Here is a 12,674-nt window from a genome sequence, read left to right on the forward strand (position 1 = left end):
CTTACAAACCACATTATCCTACTTCAGTTGGTTTACTACATTTCCCAGAATTCCCAACTCAGCTCGGTAAACTCTACTTATCTCTACTTTAACTTCACTGTATGACATTTTGAATTTTGAATATATGAAGGTATGATTCCACACGAAAGGATTAAGCCTCAGAAAAAAGGATGCAGCTTTTCACCGCCTTACCTGCTTTAGTATTACTGGAAAATTCCTAAAATCAAATCTGGTTATGTCATATTTATAACTGTTTGTTAGAGTGACCTTCAATTGGATGTTTTCAGGATAAGAGTGACCTCACGCCAGGGAAGGGTTAAATTGTTAGGACAAATAATCATCAATAAACCTGTGAAATGATCTTCATGCAGACACATTCTGTGATCAGTGCTCAGTAAGCCATGATGGAGGTGTCTGAGTGGTCTGCTCCTTTAAACACGGAAACATTTCGTTGTGTGTTTTTGGCGTTTGTGTCTCTCAGCTCTCACCTGTGTGTATCCTCCTGTGGGCTTTGAGGTGGGAACTCTTGGTGTAAACTTTTTTACAGCCTTCATAGTCACACATGTGGATCCGCCTCCTCTTGATGTCTGGCGAATCAGGATCGACGGGCTCTAAGTCCATAACCGACCTGAGAGAGGGAAAGAAGTCAGTGATCACAAATAAAGACACTTGAACAGAATTCGTCTTTTGACGAGATCGAGATGAATTCCCCTAAAACTCTTTGACCTTTAGAATAAGCCCATTTTAATACTTTAATGTACTTGGCAGATAAACCTTGTCAGTATTGACGTATGTACGTCTGCCAAGAAATAAGAGGAAACTGCAGCACAAAAATTAGTTAATAACGTTAATAATTACTCTTGTCTTTGAGCAATTATGTAGCTGTATCCAACAGCGAGCACTGACATGTTTATTCAGTGCAGTGAACACTTTTTGAATACCAGGTTTCAGGGATCCCTATAAAAGACCTTTATTTTGATATTGTTATTGGCATCCAGTATCAGTCTGGCACTGGCTTTATTTTTTTTAGTATGTAAACAAATTGCCCTCTTAAAAAATTTAACTTTTATGTAATTCACTGACATTGTACTTCTTCTCTGCCACATGCCACCATCTGTACATGTTCATATATGATGTGTTAATATGCCCTTAACTTGATACAATCAGAAACATTTTTATTTTCTAACTTGTAGTACAATACTCAGACATTTAAACACTGTATAATCATGAAAAAATGTTTAACCAGGTGTAGTTTTTCGAATAACTTCACACAACTCTACTACGCAGTTATGCACAATGGAGCAATCATCTCACAATGTGCAGGTGAATTTGAAAGCATTATTGGGGCCACTGGGGGGCGTCAGAGAGTTACACAGTGTCTGACAACTGCACGACAACTTCCTCTTCAGCAATATTTCCTTTCTTGTGTTTATACCTTCATATCTCCTCACCTTTCCATACTTTATTCCCCTCTTCCCTGATGCCAACCAAGCAAAAGAAAATAAACTCACAAACACATTCTCCCTCTGCCTCGCCCACTCATACATTAAAATTATATTCTGATGTCAATGATCGACTTGTCTGAACGGTAATTTAATTATGTTTTTTAATTTTAACGATGTAAAAAAAACATTTGGTTTGAAAACAAGCTTCTCTGTCTCTCTCCCCTAGCTAGCCATTTTACAAGGAGGTGTGACGGCAAACTGCATTACGAAACCATGTTTACACCCCAGTTCTGGGACAGCCCTGCCCAGCAACACACACACACACACACACACACACACACACACACACACACACACACACACACACACAGTGCATAAACAATCTCACCCACAAAACAAAACACAAACACAAAGACACTGGGTGACTTTGTTTCTATTAAATATTTTCTCTCTTGGACTGTCTCTCACTCTCTTTTGTCTCTTTCTGTCTCTCTCTCACACACACACACACATGCGCGCGCGCACACACACACACACACACACACACACAAGATTACAGCACTAAGCTAACCGTTGACATCCACACCCTGAATTTCAGTTACAGTCAGGCGGCCTCGCCTACAGGGTGTGGCAGGCACTCCGTCCTGATCTTCTAATAATACTAATAAACACACTGGACATATACACAGACATTCTCACACACACACTTGTAAGCGCCTTCACTAGCAAACTAACCTTCACTCTACAGCCTTGAGCCTAACAAGTAACAACCTTTCAAATGTCCACACTTTCCTTGAGAGGACCACAGTGTCCTGAGTTATGAAGTGTGTACTGAGCACAAATACACACACATGCACACACTTGTCTCCCTGCAATACAGCCAGGGCGTCTCCAGTTAGGTGTACTCTACAGAGGGTTATATAAGGTTATATAAGTGTCCAGTCATGGCAGCACTGCAGTAATGTAATTAGTCAGGAGGCTGCAGGGGAGGGAGGTGATCCACACAAAACTGCGTTTCCCATAAACCCTGCTGCACATTAGAGTCTCTCTAGTTAGCCCTGTTGACTTGTATCATGAACTCCAACGTGAGATGACATCATGCATGTTTTTTTGGTATTTATGTCCTGTCAACAGATTCACGGCATCTGATTTATCATGGAGCATCGCAGTGCAACCGATAGTTCTGGCCGTGTCCATCTTCAACTGTGGTGATTTCTAACACACAAGCAACACTGTCAAAATAATTCAACATTTCTTGGAAATCTGCTTTCTTTTAAAGAGTGTGGTGAGAAACTTGATTCCAGTCGGGATGAGGTTAACTTAACATGATGCTGGAAACAAGAAGGAAGCAGCTAGCCTGGCTGTGTTCAAAATACACCTGTACATACACCTATCAACGACTCTATAGGCCAAGATACACCAAACCCGCAATGAAAAAGATGAAAAAGAACTGTTGCATCAACTGTGTTTTGGCCAAAAACTTGCAGGTGAACACACCACAAAAAACATAGCTAGTAGCATGTAAATTCCCCTCTTTTGTGGGAGGAAATAACTCTCCATGCCAACAGGCGAGGATAGTCTGTATTCATCATTCAAAATGGGAAACCTGAAGACTGACAGGACATATTCAAGACGCTAGTTAGCACAATCTCTTCTTATGCACTCAGCTGAACTCCCAATCAGTGTGATTTCTGTCAGGTCCGCCACGATTTACCATGTCAAAAAAAAGCAAAAAAAAAAAAAAAAAAAACAGCCGACAAGGTCTATTTTGTGCCAACTGTGCCGTACACATGACGTATAGAATATGCTTCATAATATAAAACGAGCAAAGAAGCTTTTTATTGATGTTTTCAAGCCATGCTGGCTTCCTCTGTACTTTTTATGATGTGGTACACAGGTGTAGAGCTGCAGGCAGCTGCTGTCTGTTATTCACTAGATACCAACTATAAGATAGGTCTAAACAGTTGAGTTAGAATGCCCTACTATCTTAAATGATGTAAACTTGCCTGTACAACTCAATATTTTCAGATCAAAATATACAATCAGTCAGGGCGAGATGGAGACCCACTAGTTCAAACTTAAGCTATTGCCCTTTAAATATACAAATCTTCAAAGCAACATTAAGAGCACATCTTGTGTAATTCTTCTCAGATCCATATGGGTATACATCCCGCTTCATATTTTCATTTCCCTCCCCTGCAGTCTGCAGGCTGGTGTGCATGCTGCTGATAGAAAAACCCAAACAAAACAGAGACCTGCTGATCAAAACACAGCTCCACAGCACCACCGGTGGTCAAAAACACAGTGTGCTTTTAACTTGTCCCTGCACAACCCCTACTATCACCAAAAGGAGCACAATCACACAGATCCCCTGGTCTGATTGCTTGCGGCACATTATACCACAATTATGCGCATATGTGTTTTCATCTCTGTATTCAGTTATTGTAAATAAACTTACACATGGGTGGGAAAAAACTGAAGTTTGCCTAAATATAGTGTGTTTGTTGTGGACTCACCCAGCGTCGAGGCTCTGGGCACTGAGGGAGGCCGATCCAGACTCTGTACCGCTCTCTGCATCGCTGTCACTCTGATACTCCACCGGAGACGTTGAACCTGGCTTAATACGAACTGCAGAGAGGACAGGATTGGGGAATAATAACGGAAGGGTGTACAGAGAGAGTGAAACAGTGATTCAGATAGAGAGGGGAAAATGGAAAATTAGAAAGATGAGAGATGGGATGAAAGGGAAATTGAGGAAGGGTGATGGAGAGCATGAGAGGCCCAAAGAGTGAAATTAGTGAATGAAATTAGGAAATCACGGAAGCAGAAGTGAGAGAATAAAGGATAAAGAGGAGGGGGGTGAAAACAGACAGAAGAAAACAGCAGGAGGTTAATAACTTCTTAACAAAGATGCCTGGATTCCAGCAATTTAGCAAGACAAAGCCTTGCTCTGTGTGTGTGTGTGTGTGTGTGTGTGTGTGTGTGTGTGTGTGTGTGTGTCTGTGTGTAAGTGTGTGTGTGTGTGTGTGTGTGTGTGTAGTTAGGTGTGGTCCGCTAAGCTGCAGAATTGATGGATCACATTTGTGTCCGTACCCCATGCTGGATCTCTGCTGGATTTCGACATCTTTCTCAGAAATCCTAAACGTTTTAGCGTTCATCACTTTCTCTTAATAGGAAAAGTCCTCCACGTCTTACCAGCCTTTCTTTCTTTCTTTCTCTCATTATTTCAACAACCTTTTTACAATGTCAAAGCAGGAGGAAAACAATGTGAACAGATGTTAATGAAAAATATTCTGCAGAACTCGTAGACTGAGCTAATTAGCAATTAACTGAAAGACAAATCTCTGGAGGCCATCAGAAGCCTCTGCTGGTTGTCCTCCAGTTTGGCAAGCTGTTAGAAATACTAACTGGGTTTTCACCAGTGAAGTCAGTCCCTCTCAGTTCTTTTTACATCACCAATAGCTGAAAGTGTGTTAAATGCTGAGTATTTGGAAATTTAAATTAATGTCGAATTTCATGAAATTCATGTCCACTTCACCAAATACCACTGTGATACAAATATGTGTTTAAAAAAAAGAAAAAGAAAAGAGAAGCTGCATATCCAGTCATGAACTTGAAATTTTACTTCTAAATGACACTATGGTAACAATAGTTATTGTACACATTAAACTTTTTTGGTTATTCTAACTTAGTTAGGTCACTGTACTAATTTATGTTTCACAGGATATTGTGAAAAGATGAACATTTTAGCAGTAATGACTCTACATAATTATTTTGAGCTATAGAGTTCATTTGTATTATTACATACAGTAATTATTCCTTTCTCAGTAACCGCACTCTATTGTTTTATTTATATATGTTAATGAGTACCTTAAGTTGCTATTTTATGTCCCTTCAGCCTCAAGAGACAGTAAGAGTAACACAAGCAGGATGACATTATATCTAAGCTAAAACATCCTGCTTATTTTACATCACATGATGTTGTCATGTGCTGTGTAATATGTAGCATTACAATGTGTCATTTGCCATTTACATTCCTTTCATGGCGTCCTGAAGGAGTCCAGACATGTGCAATGATTTATATGATGATTAACTATTAAAGTTTTCATTAACAGTCATTGATCAAAGGAAATCATGTGAAATATGTATTCTCATATCACATCATCAATGTTGATTTATTCAGTTGGACATATTGTGATAGGTCTGTAAATACGATCTCCTCTGCGGTCAGATGATCTGTGTCCGAATCAGACAGCAGCACTAATTTATTTAGCCTACTATTGGTACATTACCCACACACACACACACACACACACACACACTCTCTCTCTCTCTCTCTCTCTCTCTCTCTCAGAGTCTCTCACCCCTCTGTCACTCTTTCTCTTCTTCTCCCTGAGTTCAGAATTTGGAAACTTCACGGGCTGCTGCTTATCAGAAACAATATTACCACAGCAAAAAACACAACATGAGCAAACAAAGAACAATCTGAGTTTTAAAATCAAACTATGATGGTGAATTATTTGGTTTGAAAACATAATGAAAAGAAAACTCGCCCCCTCCTCCTCCTCCTCCTCCTCCTCCTCCTCCTCCACCCCTCCCGTCTATCTGCAGGAATGTGGCTGCCATACTGTTCGAAGTCCACCCGGCCTGGAGAGAGCGAGGAGGGGTGGGGCAGTTAGAGGGGTGACGCAAGGAATTTGGGTGGAGGATCTGCGTGCGTGTTGGTATGGAGAGGGTCACACACCAAAAGAAGTGCTCTTTGTCTCTGGAGACAATTAAGCCGCCCCCACCCCTCCACCATTGCAGCCTTCCTTTTTCAAAGGCAAAACAACCCATCTCCTCTCTCCTCTCGACCCCTGCACCCTCTCCTCCTCATCCTTCCTCACCCCTGCCGCATACTCAACCCTTCTCCATCCCCAACCCCCACTTCCACCTCACCCACCCTGTCTCACTCCCTTCCTCTATCTGTGTCTACCTATCCAGCCCCCCTCCTCCCTTTTCCTCCCACACAACACCACAGCACAGCGAATGTCAGCTGCCGTCTGCTTGTTCTCTTCGCAGGTATGAGAAGAAACGGAAAATATCAAAGTTCCCATCTCCTTCTCTCTCTTTCCACCTCATATCTTCACTTTGTATTTCTGTTTTTTTCCGTGTTGTACATGCACGTTGCAGGCGTTAAACTCACCAACAAATCAGAATTTCAATATGGCACGGAACGGGAACGGGTGGCGACTAAGCCTTCAAAATCCACCCGGCCGTACGCACATGATGAGTTGAATTAAGATTTCAAGATAATTAAGATATGAGATAATTCTGTAAGCATTCAAAAACTGCAGGTTGTCGACAAAAAAAATATTGCAGTTTGCAGTTTGAAAAACGTGGGACAAAAATTACCAATGAGGTGCATGAAACTTGTTTTTACAAACAAGTACAAATTTTTCAGATTTTTGTAAATTGAATATAATTACTCTGTTGTTAAAATGGTATTACATTTGGTAAAGACCATATTCTGACTTGTTTAGGACTCAGAACTCAAAGATTACATCAGTTTTTCTTACAAAATGCATCTGAATGCCGCACAAGGAAATAACGCAACAGTGGAAAATCTTATTTTGTTTCCCTCAGGCATTTCCCTGGAAGTCTAGGGTGTGTCAGCATGCTGCGGCATCACTATTAGGTGTGGTTACAGGTGTGACACACTGAAACAAGCTGCTTTTTAGCCTGGCATTTAGTCGCTCTTCAGTGCCAAGAGAGTGATGTTACCACTTGCTGACATTAAAAACCACTGAAATGAGCAAAGTCTCCAAACACAGCTTTAAAAGCCCAATGAAAGGGTATAAATACACATATAAGTCCTTGGGGAAGGAAAGGAGACTTTGCGTTTTGCAAAGTAGCGACAATCAAAAATGTAAACAATACACTTGGTGACCCAAGAACTCCTGACCGTCACATCCTCAGAGCATCCTCAGGCCAGTTTGTGTACTTTAGAGTTTTCTAGACGTTTCTGACGCTCCCTCATTTACATTCCTGAGTCTCGGCCGTGCTGGATTAGAATTTGGATTAGAAACCGTGGTGAACCAAACTGACTCTACAGACGGACTTCACTGCAGTTTGTCAAAGGGGTGGAGGCCTGTTTTGCCAGCTTGCCTGAGCAAATGTCGGGCTTCCCTTCTTGTTTACTCAAGGATGGATTACACCTCTTCTAACCCCTCTGTTCGCCCTTGCTCAACGTGAATCGACTGGATGAGGAGCGTTCGAGGTGCTACTGATTAACGACTGACGTGATGACAGCGTGAAATCACTGATCACCTTTTCACACGCTGATTAATCTCCGTGTCAGAGAAAGTCAGGTCATTTGAGGCGCAGAGTTTGTCCGAGTACATGCTCAGGTACAAGTTAAAGAATGACAGATTATTAGTTACTCAGCAACCACCACCTACTCAGGAACGCTGTGAGCTCCCATTTATGATTTATGAGACACCTTGGGACTTGGATGGAATCAGCCGTTAAGACAGAAGCATTTCACTCAGGAACATTTTTCTGCAACATATGTAACATTTCTTTCCACGAGATTCCACATTTAGGTGGGAATATCAATCATCTGGCGCATATGGAGAGCTTCCAGAGTGACAAAGATAGACAGGCAGACAGACAGCGACTCTAACATATCACTAATCACAAACACACAAACAAGATCTCCCTCGAGGGATGCACTGTATTCCTCCGAGACCGAGAGCTCCCTGAAATCGACAGTGTGGCCAAGAGTGACAGAACCATGGTAGAACAATAGTGGGTGTGACAGCCAAAGATAGAAAGAATGGAAGAGGAGAGGAAAGTAACCAAACGTCCATCTCAAATTGCCTTCCTCCTCCTAAACAATTGCTTTGCAAAATTTTTAACAACTACTCCCTGTGTAACGAACATTCCCAACACCCTGTCTCAACATGAATGACATAAAAGGAAGAAATATGCTCTGAAATTCAGTTTCATTGTGACTTTAAAGTCACATTCCCTCCTAGTATTTGATGCTGTGTGATTTTTACTGGTAATATTTGCCTAAATGGTGAATAAAGTATAAGTGAAGTACGAAAAGCATGAGCAGTACTTAATTCATAGAAAATAGTAGTAACTGTAGTTTTAGCAGTTGCAATAATAGCAGCAACAAAAGCAGCACTAGAGGCAAATCATATGATGTGCATGTGATGTAGGGGAGGCACCACTGTGCAGCACATACAGGCAGGGGCGTCATAGTGTGTTACCATGTAAATGGCCCCTAAACTTTGAGTAAGGAAATATCTGAAAGACTAAACTTTGAATCAAAAAAATAGTGGAAGCTCTTTAAGGGCCCCTCTCACCCCTTAAATGTGCAAAATAGTTTAGTCTGCCCCTGCACCATAAGTTTTCTCTAAATGAAGCTTGAGCCAGGACTATGTTGCTGGAGGACTAACATACACTATCATGTCTTTTGCCAAAAAAGGAAAAATTTCGTAATACGAAAGAAAGGAAATGAAAACATTTTGGTGCATGAGGGAGACAGATCAAGAGAGGAAGGGCGGGGGTCCAACACAGACTGCTGAAGCATTGACCCAGAATTTGGTGCTATGTGTCTGCATCAAGGTTACAATTTATGAGACATAATATATAACATATAAGGTAAAGCTGAAGTTATGACTTGGATGCACAACTCTGTCTGATGACTGTTAACGTAAAGAGTCAACCTCTTCAGCTCTGCCTTGCTGGTAGTATCTTATATTATCTTTAAATAGCTGGAAAAGGCGAAAGAAGTGTCATCACTTGACAAGAAACGAAGGTAAATCAGCCAATTGAGGGAGCAGGTGTGTAAATAGTGCAGTGGTCTGTTCTGTCACAGTGCATAACTCCGCTGCTGTTTAGGTTTATACAGAAAATAATAGAGGAGGCTATAGTCTGGACTATGCCATTTTGATTAGACCATTCCACAGTCGCACATTATAGTAGTGCAGTTGTAACATATTAGTTATACCACTGTCCTCCTCGAGAAAATCTCGCTGGAAATTCTCCACTCACCAGATCCTTCTGAGCGCCCATCACTGCCTATGAGTGGCACTGTAATCGCTGCCGTGGCAACGCCATCAGTAGGCATGGTGGTGTAGACGACAGGAAGTGACTGCACCACCACGGGGATGGTCTGCAGCTGGCCCACCTTGCTGGGCATGCTGACCGAGGGGATTGTGTGGATGACGTGAAGGATCTGCTGTCCGCCTGCACCCTGCGTGGCCAAAATAGAGCCTGGAGAGAGGACCTAGAGAGGGCAAGAGGAGAGGGATATGATTGGTCACTCTAACTTTCCTGTGCACACTGCTGAACAGCTTTAACATACAATAGAGGAGGTGCGGACTTGTAGTTACCATGGAGCCTATCGACTGTACTGCAGAGGGGACTGGTGTAGCCGACAGGCTGGGCTGGGTCACGGTATCGCTGGGTGCAGGGTTTACTGTGGTGTTTGTCGTAGAAGCAGGGAGCGAAGAGGAGCGGGGCTTGTTGAGCGACAGGTCGACGGGTTCGGTCTGGTCCTCTGCTGGACACGGCTGTGGCGAAGAGGGCTCTGTCTTGCAAACTGGGGACTCCGTCTTCACCTTCACCAAGTCTGTTGGCTGCGAGCAGTCGTCACCTATATTTGCCTGCTGGAGGAAAATTGAAGTTTAGAAAGCTGATTAAAAACTGCACTCAAATGTCACATGAAAACATATCAATTTCAAGCAAAAAAAGTTCCTAAAAGAGCATTTACATCATTATAATACTTTGAAACCAGTGCTGATGAAATTCTCCAGTTGTTGGAGACTCTTTACATCACAATGAGGCAGGTCTTGTTCAAGCTTTTACAATCTAATTTTCTTTTCTGAAGAGACAGCATACGACTATTTGTATTGGCACACTGATATATTAATTAGGCTGGTGTAAGCACAGTTAAGTGAAGCATGCCAAAAATGCTGACACATGCTGCTTTATTATTTGAAGAACCAACAGGAGCCAGAAATTATTTCATTAGTGTTTTCTTGTTCTGTGAGACTCCGCTGGAGATGCAACAACAAGGGAAACATAGCAGCAAAGCTTTGTAAAAACTGCCTCATACCACCTGGCTGTTACATGGCAATGGGTGTAAACCAGCACATCTTAATATATCATAGATGTGCAAAGAGGAAAGTTATTTTAAATGTTCATAATTCCAGTAAGTAAAAGTCTCATTCATTTTCCACAAAGAGTTGACAATTATAGCCCTGGATAGGGTGCCAGATAGCCCCCCAACCACTTTCTAATTTGACATAAAAAATAAAGTGATTCACACTGTTTAGAGCCATCATATCTCTAAAAAAAACAACAAAAAAAATGGACCAATGGTTGTGACATAAACCTCATCATATTGTTAAATTATCCATGAGACTCCTGGGCTCCTCCTTTGAGGAATACTGAGGAACGAAAACTTTCCAGTGAGGGAAAGTACTTGTGAAGCCAGCTCAAACCTCCACATACTGTACATCTTTGAACTAGAGATCTCTGAACTCGTTTCTCAATCCGTGAGCACCGACTGCGTCTGCTTGGAAGGTTTGCTTTGAGGAACTGCTTCATCCTGGAACAATGCTTTCATATAACTTGCATCAGGCTTTTTTCATGTTACGCCCTGGTTTTCCCAGCCTCCTCGGAGGAACGGAGCACCCCGCTCGCCTCTACAGCCACCAAGGGCTCAGCTGCCATGTAGCTCCAACACACAGGGAACAATGGCTGCTGTGTGGGACTCTGGGGGGGAGGTGGAGGAGAAAGTGAGAGAGAAAGGACGGGTATAGAGAGAGACTGGTACTGACGGAGAGAAAGAGAGCAAAAGAAGAGGAGAAATGGAGTGAGAGAGGGTGCAGCAGAGAGCCTCCAGTCCAGGATTTGGCCTCTGTCCAGTTTAGCTAAGCGTAGCTCGGCTCTGGGTGAGGAGGAGAGGGTAGAGACTCCACTACGCCCTTTTATCGGGGTCACACAGTTCGCTCTGAGGCAGGGCTGAGTGCGACGGTCGAGGAAGGTGCAAATATAAAGGTTTGGTAAACATCATCCTGCAGTCAGCTATCAGTGCATATGCAAATAACCAACATGATGACAACAGGAAGTTTTGAATTGCAGGTTGCTACATGTCATATTTTTAGGATGATTTTCTGGCATTCCAATTGATGTCAGTGAGCAACCTTTTTAGTCAAGATTTCCTTATTCTGACATGAAGTGCAGGCACAAGGAGAAACTATTTTCCAAACTCATCTTTGACGAACGTAGATACAACCAGCACCAAACTTTGTTGAGATAGGGAGATATTTAAGGGGATCTTCTAGGCAAAAGGGAAAGGTAAGGAGCAAATTAAGAGAATCTGAGAAGCAGAAAGAGGAATTAAAGAAGATCCTATAGGAAGAATTTAAGGAGATCTTATGGGCAGAAAGGAGGAATCTATGGAGATCTTATAGACAGAAAGGAAGGAAAGGAAAGGAGCAAAAAAAGGAGCAGGAAAGGAAAGATGGAGTTGTCGACAACACATAACAAACACACACACACACACACACAAAGAACCTGCACCCAACTTGGCCGAGGCAAGAAGGGATTTCAGGAGCTCGATAATCGGCAATTACGAAAGGGAAGGAGTGGAGAGGCGGCGAGAGGAGATGAGGGCCGAAAGAGGGAGAAAAAGGAGGATCAGCCGTAACGTGATTATAGAGACAGCCACAAAAATACGGAAACTGAAAAGAAAATGAAGTGTGAAAGAAGTGAGGGAGTGGATGAGGCAGAGAAAAAGAGAAAGAGACCAGAGTGAAAGAGAGTGGGTGGGAAAGGCCCAGCGTTGCCATGGAAACTGGGAGCTATCAGCTGACTCCATGTTTTCCACTCTCGTTCCCCACCCACCACCAACTCCCTTCCCTTCCCCTCCTAGTCCGTTCATCTTTCCATCACTTCACCCCTACCTCTCCCTTCCTTTTTCTCACTCTCCATCTCTTTCTCATGACCACACCCCTTTCACCTTTCTCTCCCTCACCCCCGCCTCCCCCTCCAGCATCTCTAGCTCTCTACATCAACCACACCCTTGTTTCCTCCCACCTCACCCTCTCATCCCTGCTTGGCTTCGTTTCCACCCACTCCCTCTCGTATTTCTCTCCTGTTATTTTCCCCCTCTCCTCTTTTCCACTTTTCACGGTTGCTCAGATTAAACCCACAACTCTTTGCAAA

At 42.7% G+C, this 12,674-nt stretch overlaps 1 protein-coding gene across 2 annotated transcripts in view; it reads right to left on the reverse strand.

The window, feature by feature from the left end:
* Nucleotides 1-12,674, reverse strand: part of klf8 (Kruppel-like factor 8) — a 69,996-nt gene that overhangs the window by 1,550 nt on the left and 55,772 nt on the right. Inside the window, exons 3-6 of one of the 2 annotated variants that reach the window (XM_042498782.1) lie at nt 9,833-10,105; nt 9,492-9,726; nt 3,962-4,073; nt 489-628 (exon numbers count right to left, since the gene is read on the reverse strand). In XM_042498782.1, the coding sequence (XP_042354716.1) occupies nt 489-628; nt 3,962-4,073; nt 9,492-9,726; nt 9,833-10,105 (760 nt within the window). Of the gene's footprint in view, nt 1-488; nt 629-3,961; nt 4,074-9,491; nt 9,727-9,832; nt 10,109-12,674 lie in introns of both variants that reach the window. The other variant, XM_042498781.1, reaches the window with a different exon arrangement.

The sequence above is a fragment of the Plectropomus leopardus genome, chromosome 13, assembly GCF_008729295.1.
Source record: "Plectropomus leopardus isolate mb chromosome 13, YSFRI_Pleo_2.0, whole genome shotgun sequence".
In the NCBI taxonomy this organism is placed as follows: Eukaryota; Metazoa; Chordata; class Actinopteri; order Perciformes; family Serranidae; genus Plectropomus; species Plectropomus leopardus.